The sequence below is a fragment of the Macaca thibetana genome, chromosome 10 (assembly GCF_024542745.1).
Source record: "Macaca thibetana thibetana isolate TM-01 chromosome 10, ASM2454274v1, whole genome shotgun sequence".
NCBI classification, from domain to species: Eukaryota; Metazoa; Chordata; class Mammalia; order Primates; family Cercopithecidae; genus Macaca; species Macaca thibetana.
The window spans coordinates 61,532,027-61,554,601 of record NC_065587.1 but is presented as its reverse complement, the minus strand read 5'-3'; the positions used below and the strand labels follow the sequence as shown (position 1 = coordinate 61,554,601).

The 22,575-nt window shown below is 48.9% G+C and overlaps 2 protein-coding genes across 2 annotated transcripts in view; both read left to right on the top strand.

The window, feature by feature from the left end:
* The window catches only part of BPI (bactericidal permeability increasing protein), a 34,187-nt gene extending 26,629 nt beyond the window's left edge, over positions 1-7,558 (top strand). Inside the window, exons 12-15 of the mRNA XM_050807138.1 lie at positions 1,135-1,177; positions 4,485-4,548; positions 5,656-5,732; positions 7,207-7,558. Of these exons, the coding sequence (XP_050663095.1) occupies positions 1,135-1,177; positions 4,485-4,548; positions 5,656-5,732; positions 7,207-7,245 (223 nt within the window). The 3' untranslated portion in view covers positions 7,246-7,558. The remainder of the gene's footprint in view (positions 1-1,134; positions 1,178-4,484; positions 4,549-5,655; positions 5,733-7,206) is intronic.
* Positions 7,559-16,733: 9,175 nt separating this feature from the next.
* Positions 16,734-22,575, top strand: part of LBP (lipopolysaccharide binding protein) — a 38,503-nt gene continuing 32,661 nt past the window's right edge. Inside the window, exons 1-3 of the mRNA XM_050807151.1 lie at positions 16,734-17,012; positions 20,229-20,343; positions 21,511-21,639. Coding sequence (XP_050663108.1) covers positions 16,889-17,012; positions 20,229-20,343; positions 21,511-21,639 — 368 coding nt within the window. The 5' untranslated portion in view covers positions 16,734-16,888. The remainder of the gene's footprint in view (positions 17,013-20,228; positions 20,344-21,510; positions 21,640-22,575) is intronic.

Below are 22,575 nucleotides of genomic sequence, written 5' to 3'. Positions count from 1 at the left end.
TGTTGGCCAGGCTGGTCTTGAACTCCTGACCTCAAGTGATCTGCCTGTCTCAGCTTCCCAAAGTGGTGGGATTACAGGAATGATTCACTGTGCCTGGCCAAAACTCTGCTTTATTACAGCCTGGGCAACATAGTGAGACCCCGTCTCTACAAAAAAAATTTTTTTAATTAGCTGGATGTGGTGGCATACACCTGTAATCCCAGCTAGTTGGGAGGCTGAGGTGGGAGGATCACCTGAGCCCGGGGGGGGTCGAGGCTGCAGTGAGCTGTGATTTTGCTGTGCAGTGCAGCCGTGACTACACTCTAGCCTGAGCTAGTGAGACCCCATCTTAAAGAAGAAAACAAAAAAGAAACCCTGCTTTGCTGATTGTTAGCTGTGTGACCTGGGACCATTGCTTGACCTCTGAGTGTCAGTTTCATCATATGTAAAAATGGATGTAATGGCCCTTGCCTCTTGTAATATTACTGGGATTCAGTGGGATAAAGCACCCAACACAGCTAATGAAAGGTTGGGTTTCAATAAACAGCCATATGTTCCCCGCTTCCTCTGAGATCACTGTTAAAAATGTCATAAAGGCCATAAAGGAAAAATACTATATTGGCTCAGATAACTGAAAAATCCAAGGTTTTCAGGCAAGGAAAGACCCAGTGCTCAAATGATATCCTTAGGAATCTGTCTCCCTCTCTTGGCTTTGCTATCCTCTGTGCTGGCTTCACTGCCCAGCAGGCTGTCACCAAGTGGCAGCAAAATAGTCACCAGGAGTTTCCTTATTTTCCCAGAGAAAAGAGATTACCTAATTCCCAGTATTCCCAGCAGAAGTCCTGGGACTGACTTGCACTGGGCCAGCATAGGTCAGAGGTACATTCTTGCAGCAATGACTGTGGCAGGAGAGGTGGACTATGCCCTTTGGCCAGCATGGCCCAGAGCTCAGTGTGGGGTCAACAGCACTAACAATGCAGGGACTGTGTGAATTCTCCGAAGGAAACATTGGGGGGCTGTGACGGTGGAAGGGGAGTGGATACTGGATGGGAAAACCGGGCAATGTCCACCATAGTGGGTCTCTCCTCTCTAGAAACTGGGTTCTCACGCTAGTCGGGCATCTGGTGGTCTCAGTCCCCCCTCCCCCTCTCACAGGCTGGTCCTGGAACTGAAGCACTCAAATATTGGCCCGTTCCCGGTGAGTCTGAGGCCCTTGGTGGCTTCTTCCTCCTCCTGACCTGGTGGTGGGGAGAGGGACATGCCATAGGCTCGTAGCATTATTTAAGAAGCTACTGGCTCATTTGCATTTAATTTGGTTGTGAATTAATGATTCGAGAAGCTTGGTGGGCAGAGGGATCTGAGCCAGAATCCCTGCTCCGTGCCTACTAACTGTGAGGCCTTGGGCAAGTCACTTCCCTTTTCTGAACGCCAGACCTTCCCACCTAGGTAAGTGTAGAATGGTTTAAATGGGATTAAACATGCACAATCTGGTAGAGAAAATCTGCTCAACAAATATTTGTTGGATAAACAAATGAATTACTTTATCGAGCACCTATTATGTGCCAAGTACTGCTCCAAGTGCGGAGTAGGCTGATGCACAAGACGGGGAAGTGATGCCTTCTCAGAGCCTTACATGGCAGCAGGAACACAGCACAATAAGAAATGAAAGGCCAGGCACAGTGGCTCACGTCCATAATTCCAGCACTTTGGGAGGCCAAAGCAGGAGGATTGCTTGAGGCTAGGACTTCAAGACCAGCCTGGACAACATAGCAAGACCCCATCTCTTATAGAAAATAAAAATTAAGTGCGTGTGGTGCCATGCACCTGTAGTCCCAGATACCTGGGAGTCTGAGGCAGGAGGATGGCTTCAGCCTGGGATTTCCAGGTTACACAAGCTAAGATCATGCTACACTGCACCCCAGCCTGGGGGACAGAGTAAGATCCTGTCAAAAAAAAGAGAGAGAGAGAGAAATCATTTCAGTCCCAATCAAAGCTATAAAAACCAAAGCAGGGATGGGTGGAAAGTGGTGGTGGAGAATGAAGTCAGAGGATGTGATCAGGGAGGGCCTCTCCGAGGAGGTGATGTTTGGACTGAAGGAGGAGAAGGAACCCTGTGGTGGGGACAAGCTTGGCATGTTTGGGGAATGAAGGGAGCCTGTGTGTCTGCAGCAGAGCAAGTAGGGGGCATTGGAAGAGATGTGGCCAGAGGGGCAGGCATAGGCTGGCTCATTCAGGGCTTTCCGGGCTGGGCTAGAGGAGGGGAGATTGTTGTATTGCACAGGCAGTGAGGAGCCAGTGCACTGTTTACCGCAGGGAGTGCTGTGGGTGGAGTTATACCTTTGTAAGAGCTTCCCCTGGCTGGGGTGGGGGGATGGATTACAGACAAGGGAGTCAGTGGGAGGCTGGTGTGTTTGTCTACGTGAGATGCTGGGGGTGGGGACTCAACCAGGAAGAAGAGAAAGATGGTGGATTGGAGACATATTTTGGAAGTAGATTTAGACAGAACTTAGCGAGAGATGTGAGCCTCTTTTATAAGGTGTATTTAAATATTTAACGCATATCAGTCGCACACCTTCTTCTGCACCCAGCATCATACTAGGCACGGTGGGGTGTAACATGTGGTCCATGTCTGGCAGATTTAGACACAGCACAGAAGCCTCCCTCATGGCTGTGTGGTGAGGGAAAGGATTGTCCAGGTGACTTCCAGGGTTTTGGGTGGAGCAGCTGGATAAATGGCAGAGCTACGTAGTGACATGGAGAAAGGGCTGGTAGGAGAGGGAGGAGCAGGGAGAAACCCAGCTCACGTCGGTGGTTCCCCTGCCCAGGAATCACTGCTCGTCATTAGGTAGATTTGCCCCTGCTGCCCTCACGAGGGGCATTGATGACGAGTTGCCCCTGTTAGCAGTAAGTAGTCGCCCATGTTGTTCAACACCAGCCACACAGAGTGCCTGCCCTGTGTCTAACATCAGAAGCTGCAGTCTGCTGATCCTGTCCAGGGTCTTGCTACATTGACCTGAATCTCCTGCTGGCCTCTGGTTGAATCCCAGTTTCTGCTGCTCTGGAGAACATTTCCTTAAATTCCCGAGATGCCCCCAAGTTCCCCACCAAGTGAGTGCCTTGTAAGCCCCCCAACCCCAAAGTCATACCATCCCAGTGTCCCCTTTAAATCTGATAAAAATCCAGCCAGCCATTTCCACCGAATTGAGATTCCAAAACGGAAGGACCAAATGTAACCTCACTGTATTTTCATGGACTTAGTGGTTCCAAGGCTCTCTTGGTGGCTTGACTAAGTCCATAAATAATTTCTACTTCTGTAGAAAATAGAAATTTAAAGTTCCCAGGATTCATAGGAAGGAGGGCACGGCATTTGGTGAGGCCAGGGAATAACAGACCAGGAAAGGAGACTCGATTGTTCCAGAAACAAAAATGTCTATATTTAGAAGTTGTAAATGTCACAACTACAGGCAAGCCTCTTGAGGGTTTTACAGTATTTTTAAATTTTTTTATTATTGCCAAAGCAAAACATATGCACTATAGGGCAATCAGAACCTACAGATTTGGAAAAGAAAGAAAATAAAAACCACGCATATTTTCATCACTTAGTTAATAATTTGGAGTATATGCTTCCTGACCTTTTGCTATGCCTATTTAATTAAAAAATGAAATGATGTGATTTCTATAGCCTGGTTTTCCTCACTCAAAAACATATCATGGTTATCTCTGTGTTGATACTTACATTTCTGCAATATCATTCTTAACAGTTGCATAATATTTCCTTCTATTAAAGTATTACCATTTTCCACCAAGTGATTCCCCTATTGTTGGACATGGAGGTTGCTTTTAATGTATTGTTTTGGATACATTTGTTGCTTTGGTCAACATTCTTGCATCCACATTTTTTCCTACACCCTATGTTATTTCCTTAGGATAAATCCCTTGGAGGAATCTTTGCTAGCCCAAAAGGCACACAGGGGTCTTGTTATGTTGCCCAGGTTGGTCTTGAACTCCTCCTGGTCTCAAGTGATCTACTCGCCTCAGCCTCGCAAAGCACTGGGGTTACAGACATGAACCACCGAGCCCAACCAGGCACACATAGGCTTTTGATGAACATTGCGCCAAATAGCCCTCGAAGAGGTTGATTCGATTTGCCCTCTTACTGCAGTGTCTGAGAGGACACATTTTTTAAGCCGAGCTTTTCCCATTTGAATACTCTCTGATGACCTTCCTCATCATTGTCGTGAGTTGTAAGGCCTTGCACCTTACAGTTGAGAACATGCTTTACATCTGGAACCATCGGAGCAAAAGAAAGCACTTCCATGACCTTGACTGGGCTGCCAAGTGTTCACATATCACTTGCGTCCACCTCTCAGCAGTTTTCCCAGCTGTGCGGTTGCTGAGCAGCGCTAGGGGAAAGGGGGGTGACAGAGGTGGGGAGATGAGGACTGCTGGTCCTGCAGGGTCCTGGCGATGCAGGACCATCCTCCCATCCTTCCTCTGATTTCCAGGTTGAATTGCTGCAGGCTATCATGAACTACATTGTACCCACTTTTGTGCTGCCCAGGGTTAACGGTAAGGAACCTTGAAGAAACCATTCATTTTTAGTCATGGGGGAAGATGGTGGGGTTGATTACCTACAGCCACCTAATACCTGGCCCCAGGTGTGAGGGCTGGGCAGTGGTGATGTCCAGTGAACCTCAAATGGCATCTGACCCAGAAACGGATGGAACAAAAAGGGAACTCACATGGGTTGACTTACTACACATGGGTTGATTCATTATTGCATGAATTTGTCCTTCCAAAACCCCCATGAGATGAAGGATTATTAACATCTCCAACTTTTATGGGAGGAAGTGGAAGAACAGAATGATTTAGTGACTTAGGTCACAGAGCAGACAAGGGGTGGGGCATGAGTTTGATCCCAGCTGTGAAGACAAAGCCCAGGGTCTTTTTCCAACTCTGGAAGAAGGATGAGGGGGTGCCCTGATAACCCTTCCCAGAGCTTAGATCACCACGCTGGTAAAAACTTCAGGCGGGCCTGCCCCTGATCTTTGAGAGCAAGGGGCAAAAGTACAAATAGAGGCCCATATAACCTGTAACTAGGATATTTAGAACTTACCGATTAATCCAACAAATTATCATATGAAATATGATACATCAGTCCTGGGATCTGTCCTCCTACCTTGACAAATGTAGCTTTGTAATGACCTGGGAGGCCACGTTCTAATTTAGATTTCTCCAGAGTTCCATGTCAGAATGTGGCGGTATGTGGGGCACAAGCCCTGGCCACTGTCCGCCTCTGGCTTTATCCTTAACGTTGAGGAGTTTCATGCACACATGCATTAAATACCCCTAATTACACACCACGCTCTGTCCACACCATTGCAAGCAGCAGATTTTTGGTTTAGTGTACACCAGTGGTGCTGCACCCTCAGGAGGGCCGTCGTGGGGACAGAGTCCACTCAGGTCCTAGAGGTAGACTTGGGGCTGATGGACAACGGGTGAGAAGTACAGACTCCGGGGCAGCCTTCCTTTCAGGCATGTACGCCCATGCCAGTCCCTACCTAGGGCCAGGCGTGCCAGTTCAGGGAGGCTTTCTACCCAGGCTCTCTGGCCTTCCCTCCTCCTCTGCCCTTCTCTTTCTTTTCTGCTGGTCCTCACCATTGGTCTCTGTCACAGAGAAACTACAGAAAGGCTTCCCTCTCCCGACGCCCGCCAGAGTCCAGCTCTACAACATGGTGCTTCAGCCTCACCAGGTGAGTCCCAGGGTCTTTTCCACACATCTCCCCTAATGATAGTGACCAACAGCAGCCCATGGCCGCAATGCTTCCTGCATGCCAAGCCCTGTGTCAAGTGCCTTCTACCCTTACAACAACCCTGGGAGGTGGGTGCTGTTAAAAAACAGAGAAGACAGACCAAGTTTCAGAAGAGCCACACAGTGTTAAATGAAGTCCAGATTCAAAGCCAGGTTCCTGGCTTTGAACCATTGCTGCATCGTTCCCACGCTACACTCGGCAAAAATGAAATACATTTATTGGCCAAAGAACCTCTTTTATAAGGTGCATTTAAATATTTAACAAATACATGTTGCATGCCTTTTGCACCCAGCATCATACTAGGCACTGTGGGGTGTAACATGTGGTCAATGTCTGGCAGATTTAGACACAGCACAGAAGGTTCCCTCGTGGCTTTCACCCAGGCCTATCTCCATCTGCATTTGACACGATGCCTTTCCTGGGCATGCTTTCTTCTCTTAGTCGCCAGCACTCCCCTAGCTCCTGGTTGTCCACCTGCCACCTCCTCTGCTTGTTCTCCCACCCCTTCTCTGCAAGCTGGAGATCTCCAGGACCCCTCCCCAGGCCTCTTCTCTTCCCCCACCAGTGGCTGGCCTTCATCACTCTCGTCAACCTCTTCAGGCTTAGCTGCCATGTGTGTGCCACCCAGCGTCCCAGACATGCTTCCAGTCTTTATTTTTTCCAAACTCTCAGCTTGTGCATTTGCAGGCTCCCTCAATGTCTCCACCCTGAGGCCTCTTAAACCCAGCATGTCCCCACAAAGCTGTCACCTCTGTAGCGAAACCATCACCCAGTGTTGCATTTGTTACCTTGGTCAAAGGCTTTCCTGATAACTTGTGGCCCTCTTGGGTAGCCTTGCATCACCCAGATCCCGCCCTCTCCCTTTCCCCCAATGTCCAGTCCATCAATCCTCAATTCTTCAGACCAGGGAGCTAATTAATGGGGCTGAGAGACTGTAGAAAAATAGCCAAGAGTGCAGAGGAAACACATACCGCATGTTCCCCACCTTATACCAAGTTCATGCTTTTTTAAAAAAATGACCCATGGCACAATTTAATTTCTTCATTTCTAAAAATCCTGAGTGAAGGGCACAAAGGAGCAGAGAGAAGTGGTTTTGCAGCCTTGATTGTAACAAGCACTCCCTTGAGCTGCCATAAGGCAGGGCTGACAAATGAAGGCCTCTAAAACAGCCTGGGGGGGTCTCCGTGTCTGAGAAGGAGGCAGCTTCCAGGGAAGCTGCTGACAGATTCGCAGGTGTTGGCAGCTGTTGATGTGTAGATCCAGGCGGCGAGACACTGAGTGACCCCCACTGGCCCTACCTTTCTCCTTCCCAATAGGCAGGCTCCCAAAATGTCCTTCTTAAAACTCCAGCAGCTGCACACTCACAAACAAGGGGTGCATCTTAACTGGTGACGACATTCTCATCTCTCCCTAGAACTTCCTGCTGTTCGGTGCAGATGTTGTCTATAAATGAAGGTGCCAGGGGTACCAGGGGCTGTCAGCCGCACCTGTTCCTGATGGGCTGTGGGGCACTGGCTGCCTTTCCCCAGGGAATCCTCTCCAGATCTTAACCAAGAGCCCCTTGCAAACTTCTTCGACTCAGATTCAGAGATGATCTAAACACGAGGAAACTTTATTCGTTGGAAAAGTGCATGGTGTGTATTTTAGGGATTATGAGCTTCTTTCAAGGGCTAAGGCTGCAGAGATATTTCCTCCAGGAATCGTGTTTCAATTGTAACCAAGAAATTTCCATTTGTGCTTCATGAAAAAAACCTTCTGGTTTTTTTTTTATTTTTTATTTTTCCTGTGAATTCTGTGTGCTGGTATTGTTTCTTGTTTTATGTTCATTTATTTATTATTCATTGGCTGTAACCAATGTGGCCGGCAGTGCCAGTTTACAGCACAGATACAATCATCTCTTTTTATTTCTGTAATTAATCTATTGAGTCCCCACAGCCTCCATTAACAGAAAGTCTCATTGTTCCAACTGTCCTTGGGATTTTCTTAGTCCAAATTCCTAATGTCACACAGAGAGGGTCTGGAGAATGGATCAGTCCACTATGCTGTTGTTCTTTCCATTACCACATGGTGTCGCTGTTGACCGGTCATTCTGCACAGCCCATTGTCCTGTGTAGTCACCCGTCCACTAGGACTGTTGCTCCCGTCACCACCACACAGTGTCACTGTTGAACAGCTAACCTGCACAGCCCGCGTTCCCTGCCCCACTCTTGGGCTCCATGGTGATGACCCCCACTTCATCCATGTTCTCCTGCCCAGCCATTGTCCCCAAAAGCAGAACACTAGGCCAGGTGACAGAGGCCATTAGGGTTTTCTGCTTCAGTCACATATTTGGGTGCAATTAGCACTTCCCCGTGACTCTCCCAGCCCTGGTGTGGAAGCCAGATCACCAGTCCAGACTGTCTTTGGAATTCTGGGGAGTTTCCTTGGGGGCTTTGGGCCATTTCCTGCCATGGGACATCAGAGGGGGCTATCTCAGCCCATTAGATGGGGTTTTATGGATTGTACTTCAAATTGATTGAGGAGTCCTGGAAGTCCTTTCTATGCTGCTGACATTTGCTCTGAGACCAGAAGGATGAGTGACAACACACTGGAGGAGTTTGATGCAGATGGTGGAGTGGGGGACCACATGACCAGATTTAGTTTTTAAAATGTTTTATTGTGACTTCTGAAAGCATCAGAAGGACAAGAGTGCAAGGAATGGGCACAAATTAGGAATATGTTGTTATTCAAGCTTCAACCAGGTTGGTGATGGTAAAACTGAAGAGAAGCATTCGTAGCGAGCAAAAGCAGATAAAGGGTATTTATTTTATTTATAAAGAAAAATGTACACAATTCTGCTGACATCACTGATTCTCTGTTAAATGGAGGTAAAGGCTCTAGGGCCACAGAAGAAGAGGGGACCATTGATCAAACACTCTCAGGAGTCAAGCAAAGGGCATAAATGATCTAATTGAATCCTGATAGCATTCTTCATCCCCCAAGATGGGAATTGCTCAAACCTTTTTGGCTGCTGTTTTTGAGACAGAGTCTTGCTCTGTCGCCCAGGCTCGAGTGCAGTGGTGCGATCTCAACTCACTGCAACCTCTGTCTCCCAGGTTCAAGCGATTCTCCTGCCTCAGCCTCCTGAGTAGCTGGGACTACAGGCATGTGCCATCATGCCTGGCTAATTTTTGTATTTTTAGTAGAGATGGGGTTTCATCATGTTGGCTGGGCAGGTCTCGAACTCCTGGCCTCAACTGATCTACCTGCCTTGGTCTCCCAAAGTGCTGGGATTACAGGGGTGAGCCACCGAGCCCAACTGTTCAAATGTTTTAAATTGAGTTACCCTTCCCTGATCACACAGCCAGCAGGTGGCAGAACTGGAATTCCCACCTAATCTATACCCACACGTCAGAGCCCACGCTCTTTTCGCTCCTCCCAGATGTCAAAATCTTGTCTGTTCTGGGGGAGTTGGCATGTTTAAAGCAGAACTTCTTTGCTCCGTGGCATAGGTTGTACACTGTAAAAAGGTACCAGGTTGAGGAAACAAAAGTCTTTCTCTAATTTGTCCACCAGGAGGATGCATCTTTTTCTCCACTAGCCAGGGGCTAGTGGAGGCCCTGAATAGAAAGAGAAGAGCAGCTAGCAAGGGCGGAAGGAAGAGAGAGAAGGGAAGCACAGTGTGGGATAGACTGGGAGGCTATGAGGACTGTTAAGGACTCTAGGTTTTGTTCCAAAAGATAAGGCAAGGCATTGGAGAGTTTTGAGCAGAAGAATGTCACAATCCAATTTGCATTTGAGCCCTCTGGCTGCTGGGGAGACTTGCTGGTAAGTATGGAGACACACCTGCCATCCCCATGCTCATTCTCTTTGGAGTTAGCCCCCTTCTACACCTGCCCTCTACTTTCTGTAACATACAGGCACCCCTGCTCCATGCTCTATAGGGGAAAAAAAAAAAAAAGCAATTATTAGGTTGGTGCAAAAGTAATTGCGGTTTTTGCCATTACTTTTAATGCAAAAACCGCAATTACTTTTTTTTTTTTTTTTGAGACAGAGTCTCACTCTGTCACCCAGGCTGGAGTGCAGTGGTGTGATCTTGGCTCACTGCAACCTCCACCTCCCAGATTCAAGCCATTCTCCTGCCTCAGACTCCCAAGTATCTGGGATTACAGGCACACGCCACTCTGCTCAGCTAATTTTTTTGTATATATATATTTTTAAATATAGACAGGGTTTCTCCATGTTGGCCAGGCTGGTCTCAAACTCCTGACCTCAAGTGATCCACCCACCTTGGCCTCCCAAAGTGCTGAGATTACAGGTGTGAGTCATGGAATCCAGTCTTGGCCATTACTTTTAATGGTAAAAAAAACATAATTACTTTTCCATCAACCTAAATATTTCTTGGACCTGAAGACTGGTGCATTGTGCCTGGGAACTTCTCTCTAATGGTTGAGAAAAGGCAGTTGCTTGGGGGTTAGGGTTTGAGCAGCATTCGCCAACACACTCCAAAGGTTCTGCCAAGTTGGTTACAGAACCACTATTTGAGCAGCTTCTCCCTTCAGGCTAAGCATTGTCTGCTGCAAATGACTGCAAATGTGTATTCAGGGTTTCTTTGGGTGGTGTTGAAAATGTTCTAAAATTAAATTCTGGATTGTACACTTTAAATGGGTTAATTTTATGGTATATTAAATGTATGTCAAAGTGGCAAAAAACAATTGAAGGAAAAAAAAGGAATTGCTCACTCCAAACCGCCTAAAAGCTCACCATCAGAGCAGCTTCCCTTCTGGGATAAGCATTGCCTTCTTGGGGTCCTTTTGGAAATGCTGACTTATTAAATAAACATGAGGGAGGAGTACCCTATGCAAGGAGAGAAGGTGGGAAGGGGCACAGGAAGACTAAGCACTGTCTTCATCATTTTGCCATATCCCGCTAGCGGCCATAAGCAGCCCTGGCCCTGGGTCTGTCTCTTCAGGCTTATTATCCTATTTAATCCTCATGACAACTGCTAAAGGTAGACACATTGCCCTCCTTTTTCAGATGAGGAGTCTCTAGAAAAGTTGTGTGGCCTGCTAAGCTAACTGTTTGGAGCCGGGGCTCTGGAGTCACCTGGCAATGGTTTCAAACATAAATCCAGCCCGCCCCCCCACGAGCTGTGTGACTTTGCAAATGTTCCTTAACCTCTCTGGCCCTCTATTTCCTCCTTTGAAAAGGAGAGTTAAAACCTTGCCCTCTTCTTTGGCATGAGGTTATTGGGAAGAATCAGAGGTATGATTGATAGGGTCGTGGCACAATGGTTAAGACTGTGAACCATGATCCCAAATATCTTGGGTTTAAATTCCACCTCTGCTATTTGCCAACTGTGTGGCTTTGGGCAGTATACTTAATTCTCAGGTTTTCTATTTCTCATCTATAAAGGGAACATCATAATATTACTTACCTCATAAAGTTGTTATGAGAATCAAATACATGTCAAATCTGCGGTACAGGGGTTGACAAGAGTAATCCAAGTTTACTCTAATTTGAATAAACACAGTTCTTCTTACTATACCGTAAAGGCTATATCTGACCAGGTGCAGTGGTTCATGCCTGTAATCCCAGCACTTTGGAAGTCTGAGGCAGGCAGATCACTTGAGCCCAGGAGTTCGAGACCAGCCTGGGGAATATGACGAAACCCTGTCTCCACTAAAAATACAAAAATTAGCCAGGCATGGTGACAGACACCTGTAGTCCCATCTTCTTGGGAGGCTGAGGCACAAGAATCACTTGAATCCAGAAGGCAAACGTTGCAGTGAGCTGAGATCATGCCACTGCACTCCACCCAGCCTGGGTGATGCAGTGAGACTCTGTCTCAAAAAAAAAAAAAAAAAAAAAAACTCCATCTGGCTTGCTACGGTAGTATTCCCAACACCTGCCACATAGTAGGTGATCAATAAGTGTTTATTTTTAAAATGATCTGGGATTTCAACCCACATCTGCATAACTCAAAACCATTATGCCAGTGATTCTCAAAGTATGATTCAGGGCTGTCTGCCTGAATGGGCCTGACCCCAAGAATCAGAGCCCCTGGCGGGCCAGAAGTCTGGGTTTATCCCCGCCAGTTGAGCAATAGGCTCACAGTGTGACCTGGGCCAGTTCTCCCTCTCTAGGTCTGTTTCCCCATCTGTAAAAGCAAGGGCTCTCTGGGGTGAGGAGCTGTTTATCCACATGGCCAGTCCTGCTCCAGGGGGGCTCCTGGTATCTCAAGACATGCAACCTTCAAGCCACAAAGGATCGTCACTGACATTACTACTTTTATTTTGTAAGCCTGCATGTCTCAGGGCTCATGTGTGTGTGCCTGTGTGTGTGTGCACACAGGCACACATTCAGATCTGCAGGTGATGTGGCTTGGGGAGAGGCTGCCATAAATATTAAACTCCCAACTCCAAAGTACCCTGCAGAGATTCAGAACTGCAGGAATTCATAATATCGTTCTCTTTCAAGACTCAGTGTTCTCAGGAGTGTGGGCACCGTCATAGAAAACTATCGAAAAGGAGAGTGAAGAGTTAGAGAACTGCTGAGCTCAGAGGGAACTCAGAGCTCATTTAGTCCCTTGTTCCCAAAGCTTCAAGCATGATCCATGGTCAGCAGCATCACCCTCACCAGGGAGCTTGTTAAAATGCAGAGGCTTAGCCCCCAGAGGAACGCGATGGATCAAGATTTGCATTTAAACAAGATCCCTGGGGGACTTGACTGCACGTCTTTGTTTCTGAAAAGTTGTCCTAGTCCCCAGCCCTCATCTGCATTTGGGGGAAACTTGAGGATCAGAGAGGGGTGGAGTTTGTTCCAGGTCCCCCAGTCCATTAGCAGCAGGGCCTTGACAAAAACCTGTGCAGACTCTATTAAAGGATTCAAAGCTCTCTACAAGAGATAGGCGTTTGCACAAAAGATGAGTAAGTGCAGAAGAAACGCACAGTGTTGCTACTTGTATCCATCAGGGTTCAGGCAGGAAAAGAGAATCCAACTGCAATGGTTCTTGGGATTTGAATAAAGTGGCTATTTCTAGAGTTGGGGGACAAGCTTGAGGAAACCAACCAGGGACTGTTATCCCTAAGGCTCAAGCAGCAAAGAAAAGCATCTGGGTATCCCAGCCCAGGGAGATAATGGGAGCCACGGACAAGGGCTTATCAGGAAGGACACAGCCAACTGCCACACTTGTGATCAAGAGAAGACAGCAGAGAAAAGTGCCCTGACATCTGGCCTCCTGCCATGCCACCGTCTGGCTGAACCCAACTAGAGATGAGGAAACTGAGTCACAAAGTGCCCAAAGTCACCCCGTGGGGGAGTCAGGATTCAAATCCTGGCCATCTGGCCCCAGAGTCCATAAAGATAAACGTTAAGGTTTGTTTATTCCTTTGGCAATTATCTACTATTTGCTGCTCAGTATTCTAGACACTACGGATTCCAAATTCTGGGTTTTTCAAAATCTTTTCGGTAACACTTTTGTAGTCAGAATGGTATCCGCGGCGAGTCCGCAGCACTGCCAGCCCTTGTCTTCTCAGAGGAAAGAATTCAATTGAGAGATGGAGGCAAGTTTTAAAGCAGAGGCAAAGGTTTGTTGAAAGAAGCAAAGTTGGGCGCAGTGGCTCAAGCCTGTAATCCCAGCACTTTGGGAGGCCGAGACGGGCGGATCACGAGGTCAGGAGATCGAGACCATCCTGGCTAACACGGTGAAACCCCGTCTCTACTAAAAAATACAAAAAAAAAAAAAAATTAGCCGGGCGAAGTAGCGGGCGCCTGTAGTCCCAGCTACTCGGGAGGCTGAGGCAGGAGAATGGCGTGAACCCAGGAGGTGGAGCTTGCAGTGAGCCGAGATCCGGCCACTGCCTGGGCGACAGAGCGAGACTCCGTCTCAAAAAAAAAAAAAAAAAAGCAAAGTGCAATTGAGAGATCAAGTGCCCCGCTCAGCCTTTGGCTCGGGGTTTTTATACACTGGCTTGGTTCTGGGGTTCCTTCCTTGGGCGGGCTGTTACGTCACCCCTGCGTGCGCAGTGACCTGCCAGCCCTTGGGAGGGGCCGCATGCGCAGTGTGTTTACTAAGGTTGTGCGCATGCTCACTTGGGGCGATTTTCCCTTACTGGTCTGTCGCACCAAGAGAAAGATCATATACAAGTCAGACTCCTCCATTTGCCCTTCTGCTCATGGTTAAGACCTTACCAGGGAATTGTGGTTCGCTGGCTCCAGATGACGTCAACTATCTGTTAGGGAACTCCTCTCCCTCTCGGCGCCATTCGTGGCCACTTATGTCAAAGGGACAGTTTTATGATTGCCTGTCCATCATTTGATGCACTGCCATTTCTGGGGACCCTCTCCTGCACAAGAACACAATAAACATCCTCGTTAAAAGAGCCCCTATTTCACTGCAATAAGACTGAGTGGTGGCCAGAGTGGTAGCAGCTGTTGCTTTTGTGGAATTGGATGGACAGCCTGGTAGGAGAAAGGCCCAGGGGTTCTGACCAGCACTGGGGTCATGCTGCTCCCTGAGGCCTCTGCTGGGTCCTGGGCCATCAGCAGGGACCTTAGCCAGGAGTGGGAACCTGCAGGGGTGGAGGCTGGGCCTGGGCCACTTGGCAGCTCTAAGGTTGCTGCTGTGGGAAATTCCCAACCCTGCAAATGACCCCCAGCCAGGGACATCCTTAAACTGCGGCCAGAGGAAGAGTGACATCTGTGTCCCCATAAGATCCTTATGCTCCAGAATGTCCTCCCCCACTCTCCTCCGCTCCTGGGCAGGCTGAGGTCCAGGAAGCAAAAGCCCCTAGGCACACTGGGGATGCACCTGTGAGCCCTTCCCTGCTCCAAAGCCTCCCAAAGGCTGGCTCCTCACCCTGAGGCCTCTGCTCAGCTTGTTGCCTCCCAAGAGAAGCCTGCCCTGACCAGCGTTTTGGAATGGCATCCCGCAGACCTGGACTTAAATTCCTGCTGAGTGACTGCGGCCTACATCACTTCACCCTGCTAAACCTCAGTTTCTTCATCTCAAGACAAGACTAAAATATGCACCTGGGGTTGCTGATGCAGGGATGAGAGGAGACGTGCAGCTTAACCAGCAGAGCACCTGCACATAGTAGGTGCTCAATAAATATCAGTTTCTTTTCAATTCCTGCCAGGTGCTGCAAGGATCTCAGGAAATGGAAGACTCAGCCCTGCCTGCAAGGAGCCACCAGACTGGTGGGGTGGGGGCTGGGGGGAAGGACAGAAGAGGACCCCAATAAACCTCAGCCCCAGTGACGGGAGCAACGCGGTACAGAGGAACAGAGAGGCCTGGACTGTGGGGTTCCCTGGGCTTAATGTGGGATGTCCTGATCTTAACCTCAGTGCCTGCCTGTGCTGTTTGTGACCTATTGGGACTCACCCTGTTAATCCCAGCACATTCCACTGGTTGAGGCCATCATGAAGACCTGCCCAATTTCAAGGGAAGGGGACAGAAACACTGTCTTTTGATGGAAGGAGTATCAAACAATTCGTGGGCATATTTTTAAAGGACCACAATTACCAAAAAGCAGAGTGGTTCATGCTGTGGTGGGGAAAGTGCGAAGGGTTCTGGGACCTCAGGGGAAACCCTTTCTAGAATCCAGAAAAGCATGGGAGTGGTCAGGGAAGGCTCCCTGGGGGTGAGGGCAGAGCAGAACTCCCAAATGTAAGCAGGGCTGGGGCAAAACTCTAAAAATTAAGCACAGTCCGTACTATAAATTTTGTTTTCCAGAATGAAATTTTACTATCTTTACTTACGACAAATATATGCCAGGGACCATACCCCCAAGAAAATAAAAATTTTAGAGGCTGGGCATGGTGGCCCAAGTCTATAATACCCGTATTTTGGAAGGCCAAGCAGGAGGCTCACTTGAGCTCAGGAGTTCAACACCAGCCTGGGCAACATAGCAAGACCTCGTCTCTACTAAAATACAAAAAATTAGCTGGACATGGTGGCTCACGCCTGTAGTGCCAGCTACTCAGGGGGCTGTGGTGGGAGGATCACTTGAGCCCAGAAAGTTGAAGTTGCAGCGAGCGATGATCGTGCCACTGCACTTCTGCCTGAGCAACAGAGTAGACTTTGTCTCAAAAAATGAAAAAAGAAAAAAATATTTACATATCAACAAGCAAAACCTTTTTTTTTAACACTTATAATTCTACCCCCTAACCAGAGACAAGGCCTCATGAGTCCTTTCTAAATATTTTCCAGATTGTTGAATATGGAAGCCTATTTTGAACCCCCCCAAAATAGAACCTTACTCTATGGTGCCATTGGAAACGGATGCCTCATGAGACCCCTTTCCTTGCCAAGAAATACCTTTATTTCTGCAGCCTCACTTTAAAGTGTGTGTCATAATTCATTTAACCAATGACCTTCTGTGGGATACATGAGGTTGGGTCTCACTTCTCCTGTTTCACACAGCATAGCAATGGTATCTTAGAGCAGTGATTTACTGGCACACTGACGCAATTATGTGCTTAGGGGCAAGTCCCTGAAATTGAATTCCTGGGTCACAGGGCATGTAGCTGTTTAAACATTTGCCAATTGCCTTCCAGAAAATTTTATCACCAGCAAGGTTTCAGAGAGGCTTTTTCCCATGGGGGAAAACATTTATTTTTTAAATAAACAGAGCCGGTATATTTAAAAAAAAAAAAAAGAGAGAGAGTTTGGATGGCGCCAGACGTGGCTTCACTCTCAACCCTGCCGTCTGCTGGGTGTAAGATCTTAAGGGGACTATGTGGCTTCTTTGAGCCTCAGTTTCCTCATCTGCAAAACCAAGCCTTCCTAGCCGAGCTCTTAAGAGACTGGCTGAGATGAGGCAAGACGAATGGTGATGAATGTGGGTCTTTCCGTGGGGAGGGTGGACAGGGATGATCATAGAAGCCAGGCTTCCTCATCCACTGATCTGGGCAGTGAAAACTGGCTTCTAAGTATGACCTTATGACTTCAGTGATGTCGCAAGCAGGTTCCAGTCCCTGTGCCTCCCCTTCCCGCTCCCAGGAGCCCACCCACCCTCAGGAACTGCCCCCAGCCATCGGACCTTGGCCACTTAAGGGACCTGGGCCCAGTCCACAGCTGGGACAGTCCCAGCCCACTGCACTGGGAATCTAGGATGGGGGCCTTGGCCGGGGCCCTGCCGTCCATACTGCTGGCATTGCTGCTCACGTCCACCCCAGAGGCTCTGGGTGCCAACCCCGGCCTGGTCGCCAGGATCACCGACAAGGGACTGGAGTATGGTAAGAAGCCACGTCTGCTGGCTGGACTTGGCAAACCCAGGCCCCAGGCTGCTCTGCGTACAGTGGGGACAGGGAGTGGGGACACAGACCAGACCCTCTCCCTGGGGCAGTGCCACCTTCTGGGTCAGGCAGCTCTGGCTCCGATTCTGGCCTCACCGCCTACCAGCTGAGTGCCCTGGGCACGTTATTTGTGGTATTTGTCCACCACCAGCCAACAGAACACAGCTTTGCGTGCAAGTGGTTGATTTGGGAAATGATCCCAGGAAACACTGTAGGGAATCGGTAGTAAGATGAGGAAGGGAGGGCAGCCAGGAGAGAGTGTGCGATTAAACCAGCCACCACCTCTGACGATGGGAACCACCCAGCTGGGAAAATTCTGCGTAAAGTTTGGAAACACATGCCTCTGAACTAGAAGTCAGAATTGTGGTCACCTCTAGAAGCAGGCAGAGACCCTGAAGGGCATGAGGGAGGGGAGCCTGCCGAGGTACTAGAAGGTGCCATATCTTGATCCAGGTGGTGATCACAGGGCTGTATAAACATTAAAAGCCGGGCATGGTGGTTCACACCTGTAATCCCAGCACTTTGGGAGGCCGAGGCGGGCAGATCACAAGGTCAGGAGATCAAGACCATCCTGACTAATACAGTGAAACCCCATCTCTACTAAAAATAAAAATAAAAATAAATTAGCCAGGCGTGGTGGCGGGCACCTGTAGTCCCAGCTACTCGGGAGGCTGAGGCAGGAGAATGGCGTGAACCCAGGAGGTGGAGCTTGCAGTGAGCTGAGATTGCGCCACTGCACTCCAGCCTGGGCGACAGAGCGAGACTCCGTCTCAAAAAAAAAAAAAACAAAATAAACATTAAAAATTATTTAGCGATACCTTTAAAATTTGTGCCCGTTAGGTACTTTATGTATATTATTCCTCAGTTTTAAAGAATGGGCAGGCCAGGCGCAGTGGCTCACACCTATAATCCCAACACTTTGGGAGGCCGAGGTGGGTGAATAGCTTGAGGCCAGGAGTTCAAGGCAAGCCTGGCCAACATGGTGAAACCTCGCCTCTACTAAAAATACAAAAATTAGCCAGTCATGGTGACGGGCACCTGTAATCCCAGCTACTTGGGAGGCTGAGGCAGGAGAATCGCTTGAACCTGGGAGGCAGAGGTTGTGGTGAGCCGAGATCATGCTACTGCGTTGCAGCCTGGGCAACAGGGAGACTGTCTCAAAAAAATAAATAAATAAAAATAAAACAAAGAATGAGCAAAAGTAGGAATATTTCTTTTAAAATGTTGAAACAAAGCCTCCAGACTATCCAGGTGGCAAGGGAACTGGGATATTTATACACCACAGTGATTAATTGAGGGTTTCTGGGCCGGGGGTTTGTCAGCGCCCCAGCACTTCTGTTGCATGTACCTGCTTTCTGCAGTTCCAGGACAAAGAGCCTCAGGACATACAGGCTCAGGGAGGCAGACACTGGCAGCTGGGAGTCAACTGTCACTTACTGGAAAGACTCAAGGATATGGACAGGCACTGACCACCTGTCTTCTCACATTCCTAGAGCCTGAATTGCCTTACCTATTAAATGAGATAACAACATTCCCTTAAGTAGGGTTGTTGGGAGCCCAGAGTGGCTCGAGGCAGGGAGAGGGAAATCAGGGAAGGATTCCAGGATAAAGTAAAATGGAAAAGACAGTGGGAATTACCCAGGGACAAGGGGTAGTGTTCCAGGCGGAGGGACTCCAACATGGGCGTTTGCTAGAGGGAGAAGAGCAAATTGGAAAGAGGTGAAAGGAGAGGCCGCTGGTCATCTGCGTACCCATGCCTGCCTTGGGGGCAGAAACCTGGGTCCCTCAGATCTGGGAACAGTGGGACCTGGTAACTGCTACTTGCATTGAAACCGTAAATCAGGAGAGTTTGTCTTTTGTTCCTTTGCACTGTGTACACACAGCATGTTTATGTAACCTGTCCTCTGAGGTTGGGCATTTTAGTCCTTTCCTTTTTTATTTTTATTTTTTATTTATTTATTTTTATTTATTTATTTATTTTGAAACGGGATCTCACTCTGTCACCAGGCTGGAGTACAATGGCACAATCTCAGCTCACTGCAACCTCCAACTCCCTGGTTCAAGTGATTATCCTGTCTCAGCCTCCCGAGTAGCTGGAATTACAGGCACGAGCCACCACACCCAGATAATTTTTGTATTTTTAATAGAGACAGGGTTTCACCATGTCGGCCAGGATGGTCTCGATGATCTGCCTGCCTCAGCCTCCCAAAGTCCTGGGATTACAGGCGTGAGCCACTACACCCGTCCCCTTTCCATATTTTTAATAATATAAACCCTGTTTACTGTTCCAGGCATTTACTGAGTGCCTGCTGTATGCCAGGCACAAGTTAGGAATGCTTGTTATCCTCCCAGCCCTCTTCTTGCTTTGCAGTTTCGATGCCAACCCAATGAGGAAAGTTTTGTTTTGTTTTGTTTTGTTTGAGGTGGAGTCTCACTCTGTCGCCCAGACTGGAGTGCAGTGGTGCGATCTCGGCTCACTGCAATCTCTGCCTCCTGGGTTCAAGCGATTCTCCTGCCTCAGCCTCCCGAGTAGCTGGGACTACAGGCGTGTGCCACCACACCAGGCTGATTTTTGTATTTTTTAGTAGAGATGGAGTTTCACCATATTGGCCGGGCTGGTCTCGAACTCCTGACCTCAGGTGATCCCCCTGCCTCAGCCTCCCAAAGTGCTGGGATTACAAGCGTGAGCCACCACGCCCAGCAAATGTATTGTTGTCATTGCTCTTTGACAGATGAACAAAGTGAAGGTTGTTTGGGGACTTTGTCAAAGTCACCCAGCTAGAAAGATGCCCGCTTTCTCTAGCCCCCAAATCCTTCCAATTTCTTCTACACAGACCAGATGCCATGGAGGACAAGAAGGAGGACCACCTGTCCAAGTGCACCGCACTTTTGCCTTCAGGGAGTTGTTGGCAAAGGCATTCCATTTCCTTGTCAGTAAAATGGGTATGAACCTAACAATGCCACAGAAATGCAGGGACGCCTCTGAATGTCCCTCATGCTACCTGGCACACAGAGGGGCTCATATCCTGTCAGTGTACTTAATGCTAATAACGATGTTGACCTCTCTCTTCAGGGCAGGTGGGAGCCACCGTAGGGTTTAGAGCAGGGGAGGAGGCAGGCCGATCAAGCTGACTCCCAGCTATTTCCTGTCCACAGCGGCCCAGGAAGGGCTATTGGCTCTGCAGAGTGAGCTGCTCAGGATCACGCTGCCTGACTTCACCGGGGACGTCAGGATCCCCCACGCCGGCCGTGGGAGCTATGAGTTCCGCAGGTGGGGCTCTCCCTTCTGCTGGGGCTCTGAGGTGGCTGGAGCTGGCTGTGAGGGCGAATTGGAGAGTGAGGAAGAGAGAGCCTCAGGATTGGGCTGCGGAGGGACCTCTTTGGGGCAGACAGTGGGATAGTTCCCTGAAGAGTTCAGAAGGAAATTCTGGGAAGGAATTGAGCTCCTCCACTCATTCATGCAGCAAATATTAAGGAAGACCTTAATATCTGGCTGTGTGACCTGAGCCTCGGTTTCCTTACCTGTAAAATGGGGTTTATCTGCTTCCTCCTTCAGAGTGCTAATCCAAGATCCAATCTGGCCACTGGATATAGTTTGGAAGAGAAGATAGACCTTACACTTTAAATCTAGTAGCCCAATGGTTAGAGCTGAAGTTTGTACTTGGGGGAGTCAGGGAAGGCTTCCCAGAGAAGATGGCATTTGAGCCAAGACTTCAAAAGATCACTAGACTTGAGCAGTTGATACTTTAAAATGGCGTCAACTGCTTTTCGAGGGCTGGGCAGTGAAGAAAGTACAATCAGGCCCGTAGCACATTGTACCCCTCCCCGCTCACTGCTATTGAGTGTTTCCTTCATTCCTGCCTTCTTTTATTCAGTCCATCAGCAAACATCTATTGAGCACCTACTATGTGCCAGGCAAATAAAACAGAACTTGACCATTCTTTTCTCACTGTTGGCAACCTTGCTGACCCTTTTGGGTCTTCTCTTAAGGCTGCCACCATATTCCCTGAATCTGTTTCCCGCCTAGCTGGATGTATTGGGAGAGGGGTGGGTTAGCAGGAGCTGCGAACCCAAAGAGATATGTCTACGGACCTCCTGAGGATGCCACCTGGGGTCATTAGATTCATGGTTTCTGATGCTGACTGCAAAACTGCGGGTAATTGCATCCCTTCCTCGAGGTTCTATTTCCCCTTCTGTGGAAAGGAAACAAGAACAGTCCTGACCCCCTCAGTGTGGCCCAGATGGCATGAAGAATGTAATGTGCTTAGCATGGACACATGGTCGGTGCCTGGGACACACCTGCTGCTCACCTGGAGCAGATCCTGCTGGTCTAGTCCCCACTGTGGAGAGGGGAGGCCTGCAAAGGTGGGAGCAAGGTCCCTGGTGAGGCTGGGTCCAGGCCCAGGGCTGACAACTCCTTCCGTGTCTCTCCCTTCAGCCTGAATATCCACAGCTGTGAGCTGCGTCACTCTGCACTGAGGCCTGTCCCCAGCCAGGGCCTGAGTCTCAGCATCTCCGACTCCTTCATCCGGGTCCAGGGCAGGTGGAAGGCGCGCAAGTCATTCTTGTAAGTTGGCCCTGCTCCCAGGCCCTGGAGCTCTTGGCCTTGGCCTTCGCCCCATCCTTCTTAGGTCCAAGGTGTTCCTAGCTCATCAGAAAGGCCACGTGGTGGACAGATGGAGTCCAAGCCCAGAGGTGGCCTGGGGATTGAGTCCTGGCTCTTGGATATGAGTGTCTTTCCCTCTCTGAGTCTCTACTTCCTCATCTCCCAAGGGGGACAGGCCTGCTTCCTTGATGGAGTCACGGGAGGGCTAAGTGCGATAATATCATGTCTCCTTGGTTTGCTTCCCACAGAAGCAGACCTTAGGGCAAGAATTCCAGTGCAATACTTTATCCTGGAAGTGATCTGAGGAAATCCACAGGGGAAGTGAGGAAGGGAAGGGAAGGAAGTCAACCTGGTGGGCAAGTGAAGCTCTGTCTAGCTGGGGGACGGGGACGGCGGAGAACACGCCTCTGAGTTACTCCAGCCCCACCCTGTCACCCCTTCCTCCTGTTTGTCATTGGCCAAAGGCTGCTTCCAGGGGCTCTGGCTCTCAGGCACTTTGAACAGATCTCTGACCTCAGAGGCACTTGGATGGAAGGGTATTCGTGTGCTAGGGCTGCCATAACACACATAGACCGGGTGGCTTAAGCAGAAATGTGTTTTCTCACAGTTCTGGAGGCTGGGGGCCAAGGTCAAGGTTTTGGCAGGCCTGGTTTCTTCTGAGGCCACTCTCCTTGGCTTGCAGATGGTTGCCCTTTGGCAATTGTCCTCACGTGGTCTTCCCTTTGTGCTTAAGAAATCCCATTTCTGAGGCCATGCACATTGGCTCACCCGTGTAATCCCAGCACTTTGGAAGGCTAAGGTGGGAAGATCACTTGAGGTCAGGAGTTCGAGACCAGCCTGGCCAACATGGCGAAACTCAGTCTCTACTAAAAATAAAAAATAAATTAAAAATTTAAA